We start from the raw sequence: 15,027 nt of genomic DNA on the forward strand, positions 1-15,027 counted from the left end.
TAAAATGTTCCTGAAATTGGATCCAAACATCAAATTAGCATTTCTTCAAATTAATAATGACGCTCGCTTTGTCCGTTTCAATTTGACGTAACAGCGGGGAAACGGAAATGAATATTTCGTTCGTACGCACGTTGATATTGAATAAGATCAAAAGCTTTTGAATAGATTGAACATTATATTATTTGATTCATACCCACTCAAACCATTTGGATGTTAATGTCGAAGCAAGTCTTACTTATTAAGCAACGATGGTAGTCTAGTAGCTTTTTTTATTTTTTTTCGCAATTTCACTACTGGAGATGGATGGATGGATTGTAGCTACACTACAGAAATTTAAGTTTTAAACGTTCTTTTAACATTATAAAAATTCAAAAAGCGTTTTTTTTTATTATAGACTCAACAAGTGTGTATGATACAGCGTCTGCTCTTGTATCGCCTTAAGATTATGTCGATAATATCCGTGGGCTTCCTTAATGGGATGTGGGCAGTGTGACGTCACGAGCTTCGTGACAATCTGGTGTGCTTCTAATTATTCTGTATAATAGCCTTGCAGATATAATTAGACAGCACTCCGTTCTGGACTCGTGGAAGCCGTAATTCTAGCTAAATAGGTATACTTAATGTGAAAGGTTAGGTACGTAGTCAGGCACAGGCAACAGATTAGGTAACTGTGTTTGAGTTTTTTTACCTCTTTTTAAATTTCTAACCTTATGGAGACTGTAGTCCTAGTAACACAGCGTCAGGTTTCGATCTATTGTAAGCGTCCCTATGTTACAATTCGCCTCCCAATCAGTATTCTATTTGATAATAGAATTCGAGTTACTTTTGGGGGGTGATTTTATGACAAACTTTATCTGAGACTAGTGGTTTTTATAAGTAACTAAATGAAATGCCTAAAACCCTTTTTGTATTTTGGAAAGAGTTGACCTATTAAGATTGGTAGAAATCTATTCTATTCGGGTACCTACCTATTGTCAGGCAGGAAAGACAACAGAATTTCCAAGAAGTTATGTTGCCCAACCATTTTCCTGAAATCTATTAGCAGAGCAGCTTCTATGAAACACCCATTAAGTTCAACGAGGTAATAAAAGGCTAAGTATAACGTTTACATCTTAGAAAACATGAAATCTGGAACCATTGGGTTTTTAAATTTTTGGCTAGTCGTGTGAGCTGAACCCTGCAGTTCTACTGCGAAACGCCGTTTACGTAGTTTGTGATCTAAGTATCTCTGTCACTGTCGCTCATGCTGGCATCTCGGTTTGTGTGAGAGGAATAGAAATATTCGTATTTGGGAGTTGGACCGCTGCTGTCTGACTTAATGCCCCCTACAGGATCTGACATGGCTTGTTTAACAAACACTCTCTGAAGCAGCGGGGTTGCTCCTATTCCATCCTTCTCACTTTTAGTGTTATGCTGGCATGAGTGAAAGTGAAAGATAGATTAAAAAATAGTAGTCTCGCAGTAACCGAAACCGATGGTCATACCTACTGACTGTACTTACTTGAAATAGAGAACTTACTCCAAGATCGAAATAAAAAGCATCATTAATATTATATGGACTTCTCAGCTGTTTCTCGAAAAGTAGCACAGCATTTTCTGCAGACTAAGGAGAAATGTGAGAGATAGGTAAATATCCTCAGAATGTTATGTAAGTATTTGGATATAGAACTGTGTATCTACAACTTCTGCAAGAGAAACCTATGTGCATAAAATTGAAGAATATTTTATTAAGTCTTAAAGACAATCTCCAGAATAGGGTCATGTCCTTTGACGTCACGTGCTGCGGTTAAACGCGTGGTTTACGATATACGAGTAAAGGGAAACGCTGATATCTGTCTCTAAATGAGATTCTATGTTACTGAAGAATTTCCATGTTGTTATGATAACGGTACCTAATTTAACTGCATATCGTTCAACTTACAATTAGACATTTTGCAAGAAAACCGCTATCTGAAAATTTATCACAACATTTCTTCTCACAAATCACGATGCAATCAAAACACCTTAGTCATCTTGTTACCATTTTAAAAATACGTTACCCACTGACCGGACCTAATTAAGGTGTTAGGTAAACACCGGAGAAACGGGAATCTTCCCGAAATACCCGATCCGGGTTCTACGGCCCTGAACTGGGCCGCGGGATTATGGGATACGGGAGACTGCAACTGTGATGTCACGGGAATAAATTAATTCTCGGCAAATTGGCTTTTATAACGCTCTTTTAGAGTAGGCGCACACCGTTGATTTTTCGTCGGCCGATAGTTTAGTTGGACAGTTGATCAGTATGGGCATGTATGGGAGTGCGCACACTACGCAGATTCGATTTGGCCGATTCTTCATACAAATTAAAATCGGGCACAACTCTACTCTTACACGTGTCGATCACACATGACATAACTTTTTGTAACGTTATACCACAGAATAAGAAAGGCCGAGTTGCACCATCTTACTTTAACTTTGACAAACGTCAAAAATCTGTCAGACTCCATAGAAAAGGCACCGGTTATTGTTATTGACACGGTTAAAATAAGGTGGTGCAACTCAGCCTAATAGTGTTATAGGTACGTTACATATTTACATTTACAGGTACTGAATATAAACAGAAATAAGTGCGTGCATCAATTGGAAAAACCAATTAATTGACAGAATTTTCCTTGTTTTCCTTTTCAACCAAAAACTCTTCCACTGCTGGACTAAGGCCCTTTTTACAAAATAATAATTGAAGTCTTAATTTAAAAAAAATACGTATACTTAGTTTTATTTGTCAATGGATTTAGTTGTAAGGGGTGTACCGTGTAACACATCATTAAAAAAATATATTATCTTAGAAAGTAAAATTGTATAGTTAGAATGTAAAGATAGATCGTGACCGTAATTTATACAATGCATTATACAATAATGTTTGTGTTGTTCCAGGATGCCGGCACTCCGGCTGCTGGGGCGCAAATGGCTGGCTGCCTCAGACGACCTGGTGTTCCCGAGCATCTTCGAGCTGATCTTCCGATTCGTATGGTAAGATCATCATCATCTTCATCAGATCATTAACGCCCGTATTCACAAACTATGAGGTCTCACAGTGCGCGTGGAAGCACAGGGTGACATGACACATGAACCAAACACAGAGCTCTATTTAACGCTGTGCGTTCGATGTGCTGCTTCAGTAAAGCATCGTTTGTGAATACGGGCGTTAGTCTCCACTACATGAGCACGAGCTGTCTGCCTAACTTACAAGAGACAATTGGAGGATTTGGTCTACAATCACCACCCTTGTGTGCAACCACCCAAAAGTAAAAAAACACTCGTGTTTTTTTACTTTTCAATTTAAATACAGAGGAGTCAGTTTGCTCAAGTCATTTATCAAAACTTTAGTAAGTACCTACCTTTTGATCTCGGGGGAAATACGACGTTTCAAACAAAAGTTTATCCACTTAAAAAGAGAATAAAGCGTAAGCACACTACGTATGTAGGATTTTAAAAATAGAACATTCATGTGACCTAAAATAGCCACAAAATACTGGCTAGCTGATGAATATTGAGGATGCAATAAAAATAAACAAATGCAGATTACATGCAAAACTTGTAGCGTGAAAATCGTTAGCGAGCACAAAGCGTGTGCTACCGCGCGTGCTAACATCATTCCTGCTCACCGCGCTTATTTTCACACCAAACGACTTATTTTTAAAAGCCGATGTAATTTCGTTTTTCATAAATCACGAAATTATTGGATGACAAAGTTAGGCTGAGTTGCACCACCATACTTTAACTTTGACATACGTCAAAAATCTGTCAAACTCCTTACAAAAAGCACCGGTTATTGCTACTCGTATTGTTACGGTTAAATTAAGTTGGTGCAACTCAGCCTTACTTAGAAGTTTTATGTTTAAAACTTAAAGGTGACCTTACCTGTTATCATTCTTGTGTTGAAAAAAAGAGTTGAAATAAAAACTAGTATTTTCATTTCTCAAAGCAACTTTATTTTTTGACGTCAGTAAAAACAATGTCTGTGTCACAGATATGGATAGATGCAGCTTGTCAAAAAATTTGTATGAAGACGAGCGTGCCACTTTTTTAACGTCATTAGTGTCATTTTAGCGAATTTTAGTGATTGCCGCAACGTAAAAATAATCGTATCATCGTACTGCAATCGCAAAGTCATCGAATGATATCGTGTGACTCGATACGACAGTTAATTAATTCCGATAAAGCTGATATTATGTTAAATTTATAGCTAGTCTGTTGGATATAATAGTAGTCTTTGTCTGTTGGGTTGATTAAGATACTTTTGTAGCGGTAAACGTCATTCTATATTATTAATTTTCAAATACATAATATTTTTATTGTATATGAAAGTAATGATCGTTATTCCATTGTGTTAAATAGTACCTACTACTAGTAATTCATACCTACCTAATTTCATACTTTTAAATATCCTAGTACCTGACCTAGTTTTATATAATAAAGACTACCTACTCAAGCTTTTTATTTTTAATAAATGTAAAAATGCGTAGCTATCTAGTTTTGAAGATATTCTAAACGACAAAACCCAGTGCTGTCGTATATAGACGTATACCAACTGCGATCACTGACCTAATTTCTTGATTTATTTGTTACTTGTGCTGTTAATTACAATTCTCAATCAGTAAATAATTTCTTGTTTCTACCGTGTTCGTACTACCAGGCCTGTTCATCTCCGCGAGTTTACATCGAAAACAAAACACGCACGATGGCCCACCTACAGGATACTAATTCGACAAGGCCTCACATACGAGCGAACATTGACTCACGCACGCGTATTCTTGTGTATGATGGAAGAAAATAAAGAAAATTGTGTACTGAATACTGTGCAGTATTTAACTGCCTTAATAAGAATAAAAACACAGAATGTACTTTTTTAAGTTGCCTCAAGACACTGAGAGGTAAATAAGTAGTTAATATTATTCATGATAATTCATGCTAAATCATGTATTTCCTCCGCCATTTTCCCCAGTTTGGCACCTCACGTCATATACTTAATTTTACCGAAGTCAGCCCTATAGCTTCGGCTCAGTGCCGATCACTGACGTTTGTCAACAAAATGGTGCTTGACTCTTGAGACAGGCTAAATTACACCATATTGTTAATGACATTGAGCATACATTTTTTTAAATAGGTACCTTCGCGAAGTAAAACTTCTGTACGTAGTACTTATTATTATTCTGTGGTACTACTGTCCTCGTAAAATCATCGTAACCGATTGTTGTAATCGGATTACATGAACATCACTCGACCATGTATGTCCATTTGGACATATCGGAATGGCACGCTTTGACGAGCAACTTGCTGCATCTACTCTAATCCATATCTGTGGTCTGTGTTTTTTACATAACATTCACAACTGGAAAATATACCTAAGCTTAATATTATGTCACTAAAACAAATGAACAAAGAAAATCGATATTATGGTAATCAAATGCTACTAAATAAAACTACAGCAATGGCAACACTTTGCACAAGAACAACAAGGGGCGCTTGCATACATTTAACATGAAATAAAAAGCGCCATGGAGAGTTTCCAGATTACTATTACTTACAGAATAATTGAAATGATTTGTCAAGGAATGATTCAAATAAAATATTTTTCACAATAAATAATGTAATTTGTAATGAGAAGTGGCGTGTAATTTAGTTTGGTGTAGTAGATGGCATTGTTATACCATGATGAATGTTTAGTTAGATGTAAGTAAGAGTGAATGAGTGAGTGAGTAATACTAACTATACAATACTTACAAAAAACATTGTTGACCGTATGAACCACTGACAACATTTTAACACCATTTTCATGTTACCAAAATTTTATAACCACAATGTTTGCATCAGAAGTTGTAATGGCAGTTAAAATATTAAGGAAAATTTCTAAAACGTTTGCTGTGAAATACAAAACATGTTTTTATTATAATCCCCGACAAACATTGCACAAACAAACATAATGCTTATAGAAGTCTTTTTATGTAGAAAATGTACTTTTGGGATTACGTTGAAAATCTTTAACAACACTCAACGTTGACTCCGACTTTGACCTTCCATGGAACAGCGTCTTATTGTTCGTAAACAAATACCTAGTACTAAGGCAATTAACCAGTTTTATTGCTTAAGCGAAATATATAATTAGCTGCTTCTAGAACTCGCTTTAACAATTAAAAAAACTTTGTTATTCTCAAGGGACTGATGACGTCCGAAATTGGTTTAGCCAGAAGTTTTCGTTTGCGATGAAAGTCATAAATATTTTACGTGTGATTAATGTCGAGTCTAAGGCTGCGGGCCTTTGTGAATGAATGAATGAATGATTATGTTTGAATCGAGTTTTGACATCGCTTGGGCTTAAAACTTTCCCGAAAATATGTTAACGTGCTAAAATAATAATAAAATGTTAACCCTCGCTGTACGAGGTGGGGTGTGACACACCCCAGTCCTTTAAAAATAGCCACAATTTTAAAAATTTGCAAGTGCTGATTTTGAAATTCTCAGTAGCTGGAATTATGACACTGCTGCTTCGATCAGCGTTGCAAAATCAGTTCAGCGGTGACTACCAACTGAGTTACATGCCTTTAAAGTGCGTGTGGGTGTCACACACCCCACCTGGTACGGGACGTTGTTAAAAAGTTTAAAAAAAAATCTAACAGTTGTGGTGTAATTTATATATTTTTAGCTTTGTCAATTGAATAAAATTCAATACAAATATTATTTTTCGTGATTTTTACGGTATCTGAAATTTTCAAGCACTTTTAGTCAAATGAGATGACTTTTAGTGCGAATCTGGAAGTTTAGTTACTGAGATCTGAAGATGTATGTGAACATACACTTATGGGCTACAATTTATACTTGGCGATACAATTTATGGGCTACTGAAATGGAATAACATATTTTATAAATAAATAAAATTGTTACGCTCCCATTTTATGCATTGAGCATACTCATTTTCTTTTATCAGAATTGTGGTAAATTGAAAACCGATGATCAAAACAAATTTATACCCTTCCAGTTTTTAATTTACTTTTAAATTATAAGTAAATACTTGTACTTTGTTAAATAAAAACGGTTGTCATAATTAAAGGCACTAATTAAAAATTATACATAGGAAACTGATTCCTAAATTACAAGAACAACGGAAAATGTGTCTTTTTGTTTTTTTATGATAAAAATGTTATAATACATATTTTCAGCTCAGAACATTTCTTAAACCTAATGAGCATACGTAAATAATCAATATTAAATATTAAATTCCACCTAAAAAAATGTTGAATGAAAATTTTATCACTTTGTATATTGGGGTGTGTCATACCCCACCTGGTACGGGACGTAACTTTTAGTCACCTCGTACACGGAGGGTTAATGAAATATACCTAGGGCTTATGCAATAATTGACATAACGGTTAACTACTTTATCATTGCTCATTCATTAAATGAATTTCTCTCAACTTCAATATCTTTAAATAAGTCACCATTAACAAAAACTTCAAGAAAGCCTCCTAAAAATAATATTTTTTATTTAAGTAGTTTTAGATGACGTTGAAGTGCGTTAGTTATGTGTTTGATCATTAAGCAAGCGATTTTCACAACTGAAAAGAACCGCATTAAATTAGGTACGACGCATACACTTAGATGCTTGCCTCTAAGTAAATAAATATTGCTGTAATTTTGTTTCCAATTTAACGGTCTTGGGGAACAGAACAATAAATGGAAATCCCTGTTAATATCTAATCCCCTGAACCCTTCTCAAGGGATGTTTATTCGTTTAAAATTCTTGTCAACTCGTTTCTCTTATTCGCGCGTATTTTATTTATTCTTGTTTACTTAACTTTCAAGTGCTCAGTTTATATGGATAATTGATGAAGTTTATTAAGGCCGTAAGTGTATTGATTATTGATTTCATCGTCAAGGTCATAGCTGGTGGTATAACGTTAACTTAATTAATAGGTAATCCTACACGAGTACATGCATTACACTCTCATCAGCAAAAAGGTTATAAGTAGAGTAGCGCTTTAAAAGCTTTCGTATCACTTGTTGCTGCATTAATATGAATGAACTTTCGCTCCGATATCGATGGCCATTTGGAGAGTGACCTTCGGCTGCTGCAAATCGGCTGATTGCTCCATAATGGCTTTTAAATTGTCCCCTTCATCATCGCTTTGATTGCCTACATTGCTACAGTTGCCGACTGGGAATTTACCTACCGTTTGCTGCCAATGTTGACTTAGGCTAAACGGCTATTTCCATCTAATAAGTTTTAAGGATCCAAATAAATAGTCCACTTTGGACAAGCAAATTGAATTTAGTACTAAACTAACGTAGGACATCCCTTTTAAGTAGGTAGGTATGTTTATTTTTGTGTGTGTAAATGTGATAGAAATAGTTTAAATTATTCAAAGTCTTATTTAAATTTTGAGTTCAAATAATTTATCACCAAACCACAAGCTAACTCTCTTTTACTACTTCTATTGTGACTAGGGTTTCCAGATGTGCAATATATTTAAGCGTACAGTCCGGTATTTTCGAGGCCTGTCCGGTAAAAATAAATGGTCATAATATTAAAAGTATACTTTGTAGGAAGTAGGATTTTTAGCACCAGGGATTCTCAGTAGTCACAATTAGGGTCGAACATCATAGAAACAACAACAACCACCCACCCCCTCGATAATTTTATATAACTGCTTATTTCATCAACAGGCTGGTGCTAATAGCACTGGTGGTGGAAGTGCTCTACCCAGTGACATGGCAGTGCCGGTCCGAGGGCTGGCACGGCGGGTCCTTCGTGCGGCTGTATCTGTGCGGCACACTGGCTCTACAGGCGGCTCTTATGCTGCTTTTGGCTGCATTAGCGCAGCAGTCCGCCAGAGGCACCATCACAGACGTCGACTCGAGAAGACTCGTGTCACCGCTGCTTCTTTTCAAGTGAGTATAGTATAAAACTTGTCAGTACAGTGACAAACGAAAAATGGGATCAACATTAGTATGTAATGGCGCATCCACACATGCCGGGCGGCACGGCCGGCGGCCAGCCCGGCGGCCAGGACGGCACACTGGCATGGCATTTTGAAAGCCGGCGGCAAACTTGGCGGCATGTGTGGACACGCCATAATACAGCACGCAGTGCCTTTATGGTACCAGACGTAACTTGCAATGTAACTTATTAATTATTTTTAAAGACGTTGGTTCGTATAAAAACCCTAAATATAAAAATAAGCGGAGCCTTCATAATCAGAAATTTTATTTTAACTTTTATGGTACTATTAATACTCGTAGCTTTCTTTTATGAGTTTGCGAGATCGCTAAATCAAAATATCTCAATTCCAGGCGAGGTAGGTATGTACCTACTACTTATTTAACTTGCAATAACTTAACATGCAAATGAGTATATTTATGCTTATTGATTGTAATTCTTTCTAACGATTGTATAATAATATGACTTATATTATCCAATAGCATTATACATATAGTAGCTCCATAACCGACAATATTAAACCAATGACAAATCTGTGTCGGCATTTTATGTAAGTTGAGTGTAGGTAAACATCATTACAGTTTTTTTTGTAGTTCCTATTTTTATCATGATATTATTTGATAATGCTTACAACAAGCCCCAATTAAGTATTGTTTGGGTTTGACATGCGATACACATAAATAATTCCACCGCATTCACTAATTGGAATGTACGTACGGCGACTAATTACCTACCTGGTTTAATTGGGACAAACTTTTTTGGTAGCTCGTATAAATTAATTACTGCAAAGAGTTTTAGTATTGATAATCGTGTAATTGGGTGTTTATGAATCAAATAACAGTTAGGCACGATATTTCTTGTTTTATTTGGTCATTATTGCTTACTTTTATAACATCAAGAAAAAGCACGCTTACTTAGCGTTACTCAAAATAATACAAAATCGAGTTAAATGCAAATATCGCGTCAAAAATTTTGAGAATCTAGGTATTTCAAATTAGATTTAACTGATGACGGCTTCAAAGCATCTTAAAAGCTTATTCTAGATACCTTAAGGTAAGCAAGAATGAAATTTGAAGGAATAAAGGACAACATAGTGAAGTTGTATTTCTCCGTTGTGAGAGAGTTGTCCAGCAGAGGATGTCATTTAGCTGAAACAAACTAACAAACATTTCATTTGTTCTCCAGGGTGCTGCTGGTGATGCCTGAGATGGGGCTGAACGTCATGGGCACCATGTGGATGTTCTGCGAGGTTATCGACTGCTCTGTTGAGGACCGTTTCTCCAGCATAGTTATACAAAGTAAGTTATTATCAATTCCTTAACACCCGTATTCACAATCGATTGCTTAAGTGAAGCAGCAAATCGAACGCACAGCGTTAAATAGAGCTCTATGATTGGTTCGTGTGTCACCCTGTGTGTCCACGCGTACTGTGAGACTTCATAATAATGTTTGTGAATAAGGGCGTAATTTCTTGAAATTAGTTATTTGATATCCCATTAGCCCTACCAAGCGGCAAAATATATGCTTTTGTTTAAAATGGGTTCTACCACAGTTTCAGCGCTATACGAGGGTCGAATTAGCGATCCTCGGATTGGACAATAAGATGCCGAAACCGTTGGGCTATTGTATTGTGGCGTATCTTCATTATCATTGGTTACATTTACGTAACTCTTTAATGTGCTGATAAAATGAACTGAGTTTAATTAATTACTTAGAAGGTTTCTGCTATACTACGTTTAATTTAAATAAAAAAAAAAAAAAACAAGCATGCCCAAAATACAGTAACAAAACACATGCCCATGAAGCAAAAAAAAATGTATTAGAGCTTATTAAATGGTGATATGAAGTCAAGAATGTGTACACATTGAATCTTTAATATTTACTATTAAAGACCAGCTGTGCCCGCGACTTCGTATGCATGAAAATTGTTTTCCTGAAGAAGGACTTAGTAATCGAGATTGCTTGGAATCCTGGATTACCTTCTAATTAACCAAATCCTCTCATTTAAATAGGATTTAGAAGGGTCAGCTACATGTAAAGGATCTTTATTTTTAGTCGAAGTAAAATGTTGCCTTTATTTTGAGTTACGCAATATGTAATCAGTTATTGTAAGTAAAATAAGCTTGATACTTTATGAAAGCTATTTTTAGATACTGTATTTGTATACCCAACAGTGCCTTATACCTACACTCTACAATATTAGCTTCTTTATTGACATAATTTAAAGATGTTGTCTTGGGTAGGTATGGAGAAAGAAATATTGAAGTCTGAAATGTACTCGTACCTACTGATTTTGGAATAAATTACCATCAGTATCACCGATAAAGTTCCAAGTCGTTTAAGTGCTTTAAGCAAAACTGCTATATCATTTTGGAGCAGTAAAGAATAAATCTTAGTTACCTACTTAGTTTAACTTAGATTACTTATCCATTCTAGAAATGGATGGCTCACTTAAGCACATTACGTCTCATAAGGAGCTTCAAAAACTCATCTTAATAAATTGTTTAACGTATACAAAGCCATATTTAGGCTTTAATTATATGGGTCATTCCATAAAAATCTGTATATTTTCGACGTCATTTTGTCCGTAACTTTTTTGAGATGCTTTTAAATACTTTATTAGTGTAAATTATTGTTTATTAATTAATTATGTTATGTCTAAAAGGGCCAGTCACTTTATGCTTTATTTTAGGAGAAATTATAATTTTCAATTTTTTCATACTACATTACTCCTATATGACTTCTAATAAAGTATAAAACTTTTAACCTTAACATTTATAGATAAGTTAATACACATAATGTAGTTGTTTTGTTATTATCACTATATAAAAAACATCATTCCCTAACTAGTAATTTAGTCCCAAGTGCCGTTTAAAGCTAGGGCCTGACACTCTAGGGACTGACGATTTGGAGTAAAACTTAACACAAATGCAGATTAACTTTATATTATAAGATGCTTAATACGATGTGCCGAAAATAGCCAAAAAACTACACGTAAATACTATTAAATTATATACAATTTCCTATTATAATCAATAAAGCTACTCAACTAGGGACTGACGAAGTGACTGGATTAACACATGTTTCAGTAACAACTGGCACGTTTGCACTAATTCAAAAAACGGCTACCGCAAAGCCAGTATGGTCAGAGGATAACTTCGTATCGTACTTTAAACTCAACTAAATGTCATTCACTCTAAATACATATTAAAGCGCAAAATTATAAAATCAGTGCGTGGCGAGGGAATGACGCTAAAAACTGTAGACTCTTTTTCAACTAAAGAAAATCAAATTATTGTTTATTGAAACCGCAAAATATTAATAGAATTTGGTGTAATATACATTTAAATAGATTATTCGTTAAATAAAACAAAGGATAAAGTTGATGTTTTTATAAATGTGGGTCCCAAAACACAAACTTTTGGAGTACGGACATGCCTAGGGAATGACGTTTTGGGTCATTCAAAAGGAATTTAAGATGTTTTAAAAATAGTTTCAAAAAATATAAATGGGTGATGAATAAAGCACATTGCGAGCTGTTATTTAACAATTTTGGAATAAAATATAACAAATATTTCATGTGAAATGTGGCGCGGACTAAGAGTTGACATATTTTTGTGGAATGACCCATATAAGAACCGTGATTTTACTAGATAAATAAAATATGTAATATGTCAACGTGAAATTGTGAACTCTGTCAGTTTATAATATAACGCGTTAGATTGTAAACTAACAGTGGGTTAGGTTAGGTTAGATTGTAATTTAACTACGTCAGATTATAATCTGACGGAATTCACAATTTTACGGTGACATAATTATATAAATAAAATTTACAACTTGTGTGGGTGTACCTGTAACAAACCGAATAAGCGACATTTCAAAAGTAATTTTGATATTGTGACTCAATTATTACAACAATAATTGCAAAAAAAAGAACTAACTACTCCTTGTCTATCATAGAATCAAGTAGCTTATTCCAATTTTCTTAATAGCTGTAAGGTTTATTTTTATTTAACAATCAATTTGGAAAGTTGCAATGTGCCTAAGGTTGACCAGATCGTACAAGTCGTGTTTGTCGCTTTTATTTATGACTAATTATTGGTAGAAGTACGGCAGTGCTACCAAACGTAACAAAAGTGGCGGGAAATTCGACAGATTGTTAATATTTTGATGTGAAATTAGAAATGGTGTACTACAGGTTCCTGGTGTGGGACTGGTGCACCCACCCTACATAGAAACACATTTTTCTATGGTGCAGGGATCGCTTTACTACTAAAATGACTAACCACCAGGCCAAGCAGTCTTATTTCTCATATAAATGGTCGAAGTGTGTGGAAGCTATAAAGAACTGCAATCACTTACATAAGTATAAGTACACACACACTTAAGTTACATAAGCTGTCATCAAGCCAGTCATTCATGCTCCATGGTTTTGCTAGCAGTTCAATCGGTTTTTCCCCATTAATGTCTCCACGATCGATTTAACATGTCGCACAAGGCTTAATACTCACTCGTGGACGTAATTAATTAGATCGACTGACATTTCATTAAAATGATAATTAAAGAAATATTAATTGAAAATGTTATTAAATTTTCAATTATATATCTTAATGAATAAACGTAATGTTTCATGGAAACATTTTCCCTTGGGAATATATTCCTTTCAAATGTTAGTGTCAATAAACGTATTTAGTTGGTTCTATGAACTCTACTTCAAATAATAGAGAATAGAGGCATAAACTAAACCATGATAGAAGCTCGGCAAGTAACAATAAACAGGAAATATGTACTAATTAGCGCTGCAAAGTTTTGTAGAGTAAGTTGAGCATTGTTCGCCGCTCGGCTTAGTTCGCGAACAATGCACGGCCCATGTCTGATAAACAACTATTCAATATTTGCTCACTAACTACACGAGTTTCGAGTTCATAATAGGTATTGATCTTCTACGAATACCGTTTTTAACCGATTCGACTGTATTTTGACCCCCGGTTTCTGATTTGAGATTTTCAGCTTGAACCTATAAGTACAAGGCAAAGTTCATACTTAAGTACTTATGTTAAGTGCACGTTTTGAATTGGTTTTATGTTTTTGTGATTTAGGTAATACCTAACATTTTCCGAGACGCTGAAAAGTGTATAGTTTGTGACTGGTTATTTTGCATAAAGGGTCAAATTGTAACGCTTGTTTGTGACATTGACGTAAATTGAGTTACGGTTTTTTGCCAAGTCAAAGGGTTCGGGCTCTACTTTACTCGTAGCTATACAGGGTGGAAACGATAAGTGATCTCACTCGATTATTTCTTAACTATGCAAGATATCCAAAAACTGGTTACTGATCCTGAAAGTGCTTCACGAGCTCTATCCAACGGTATCAATAATAGGTTACAAAATAAACTGGATCTATCTGAAAATTCAATGTTTCCAGCTTCCATACATTTACTACTGCCACAGTCATGGCACACATGTCTTGATAATATTATAGCAAGTAAAGCCTAAAACCAATGTTTTCCATGAATAATTTTAAATAAGAATGCAATTTACGAGTTCTTTTAAGTGTTTATTATTTAAAATAAAAAAAATAACACTTCTAATATTGTATGGCTAGCATAGTGGCATACATTTAGTATGGAGGCTGAAAACATTGAATTTTCGGATAGATCCAGTTAATTCTGTAACCTATTACTAATGTCGTTTGAAAGAGCTCGTGAAGCACTTTCAGGATCAGTAATCAGTTCGTCGATATCTTGTGTAGTTTAGAAATAATCGAATGAGATCACTTATCGTTTCCACCCTGTATAGCAACAAACGTTTATGTAAGATAAAATAGATTTATTAAGACAGTAACAGCTATGGTGTTTATAGATTAATTGTAATCATTATTTTTAACTCGTATAATGTGGCTGTATTGTACGACTAGTATCTAATATCTATCTGGACAAGACTATCAATATTACTTTTTGTTCTAGGTATTGAATTTAGCATTATTAAAACAAATGTTATTTTTTTATTAATAAGTATCTGTAACATGATTTTCACCTTCAAAATATTGAG

At 34.9% G+C, this 15,027-nt stretch overlaps 1 protein-coding gene across 3 annotated transcripts in view; it reads left to right on the plus strand.

Annotated features, from left to right (window-relative positions):
* LOC135071920 (diacylglycerol lipase-beta-like) overlaps positions 1–15,027 on the plus strand; it is a 94,621-nt gene that overhangs the window by 57,220 nt on the left and 22,374 nt on the right. For all 3 annotated transcript variants that reach the window (XM_063965793.1, XM_063965795.1, XM_063965794.1), the window contains exons 2-4: positions 2,917–3,012; positions 8,704–8,928; positions 10,163–10,275. In XM_063965793.1, coding sequence (XP_063821863.1) covers positions 2,918–3,012; positions 8,704–8,928; positions 10,163–10,275 — 433 coding nt within the window. In that variant the 5' untranslated portion in view covers position 2,917. The remainder of the gene's footprint in view (positions 1–2,916; positions 3,013–8,703; positions 8,929–10,162; positions 10,276–15,027) is intronic.

This window comes from Ostrinia nubilalis, chromosome 5 (assembly GCF_963855985.1).
Source record: "Ostrinia nubilalis chromosome 5, ilOstNubi1.1, whole genome shotgun sequence".
NCBI classification, from domain to species: domain Eukaryota; kingdom Metazoa; phylum Arthropoda; class Insecta; order Lepidoptera; family Crambidae; genus Ostrinia; species Ostrinia nubilalis.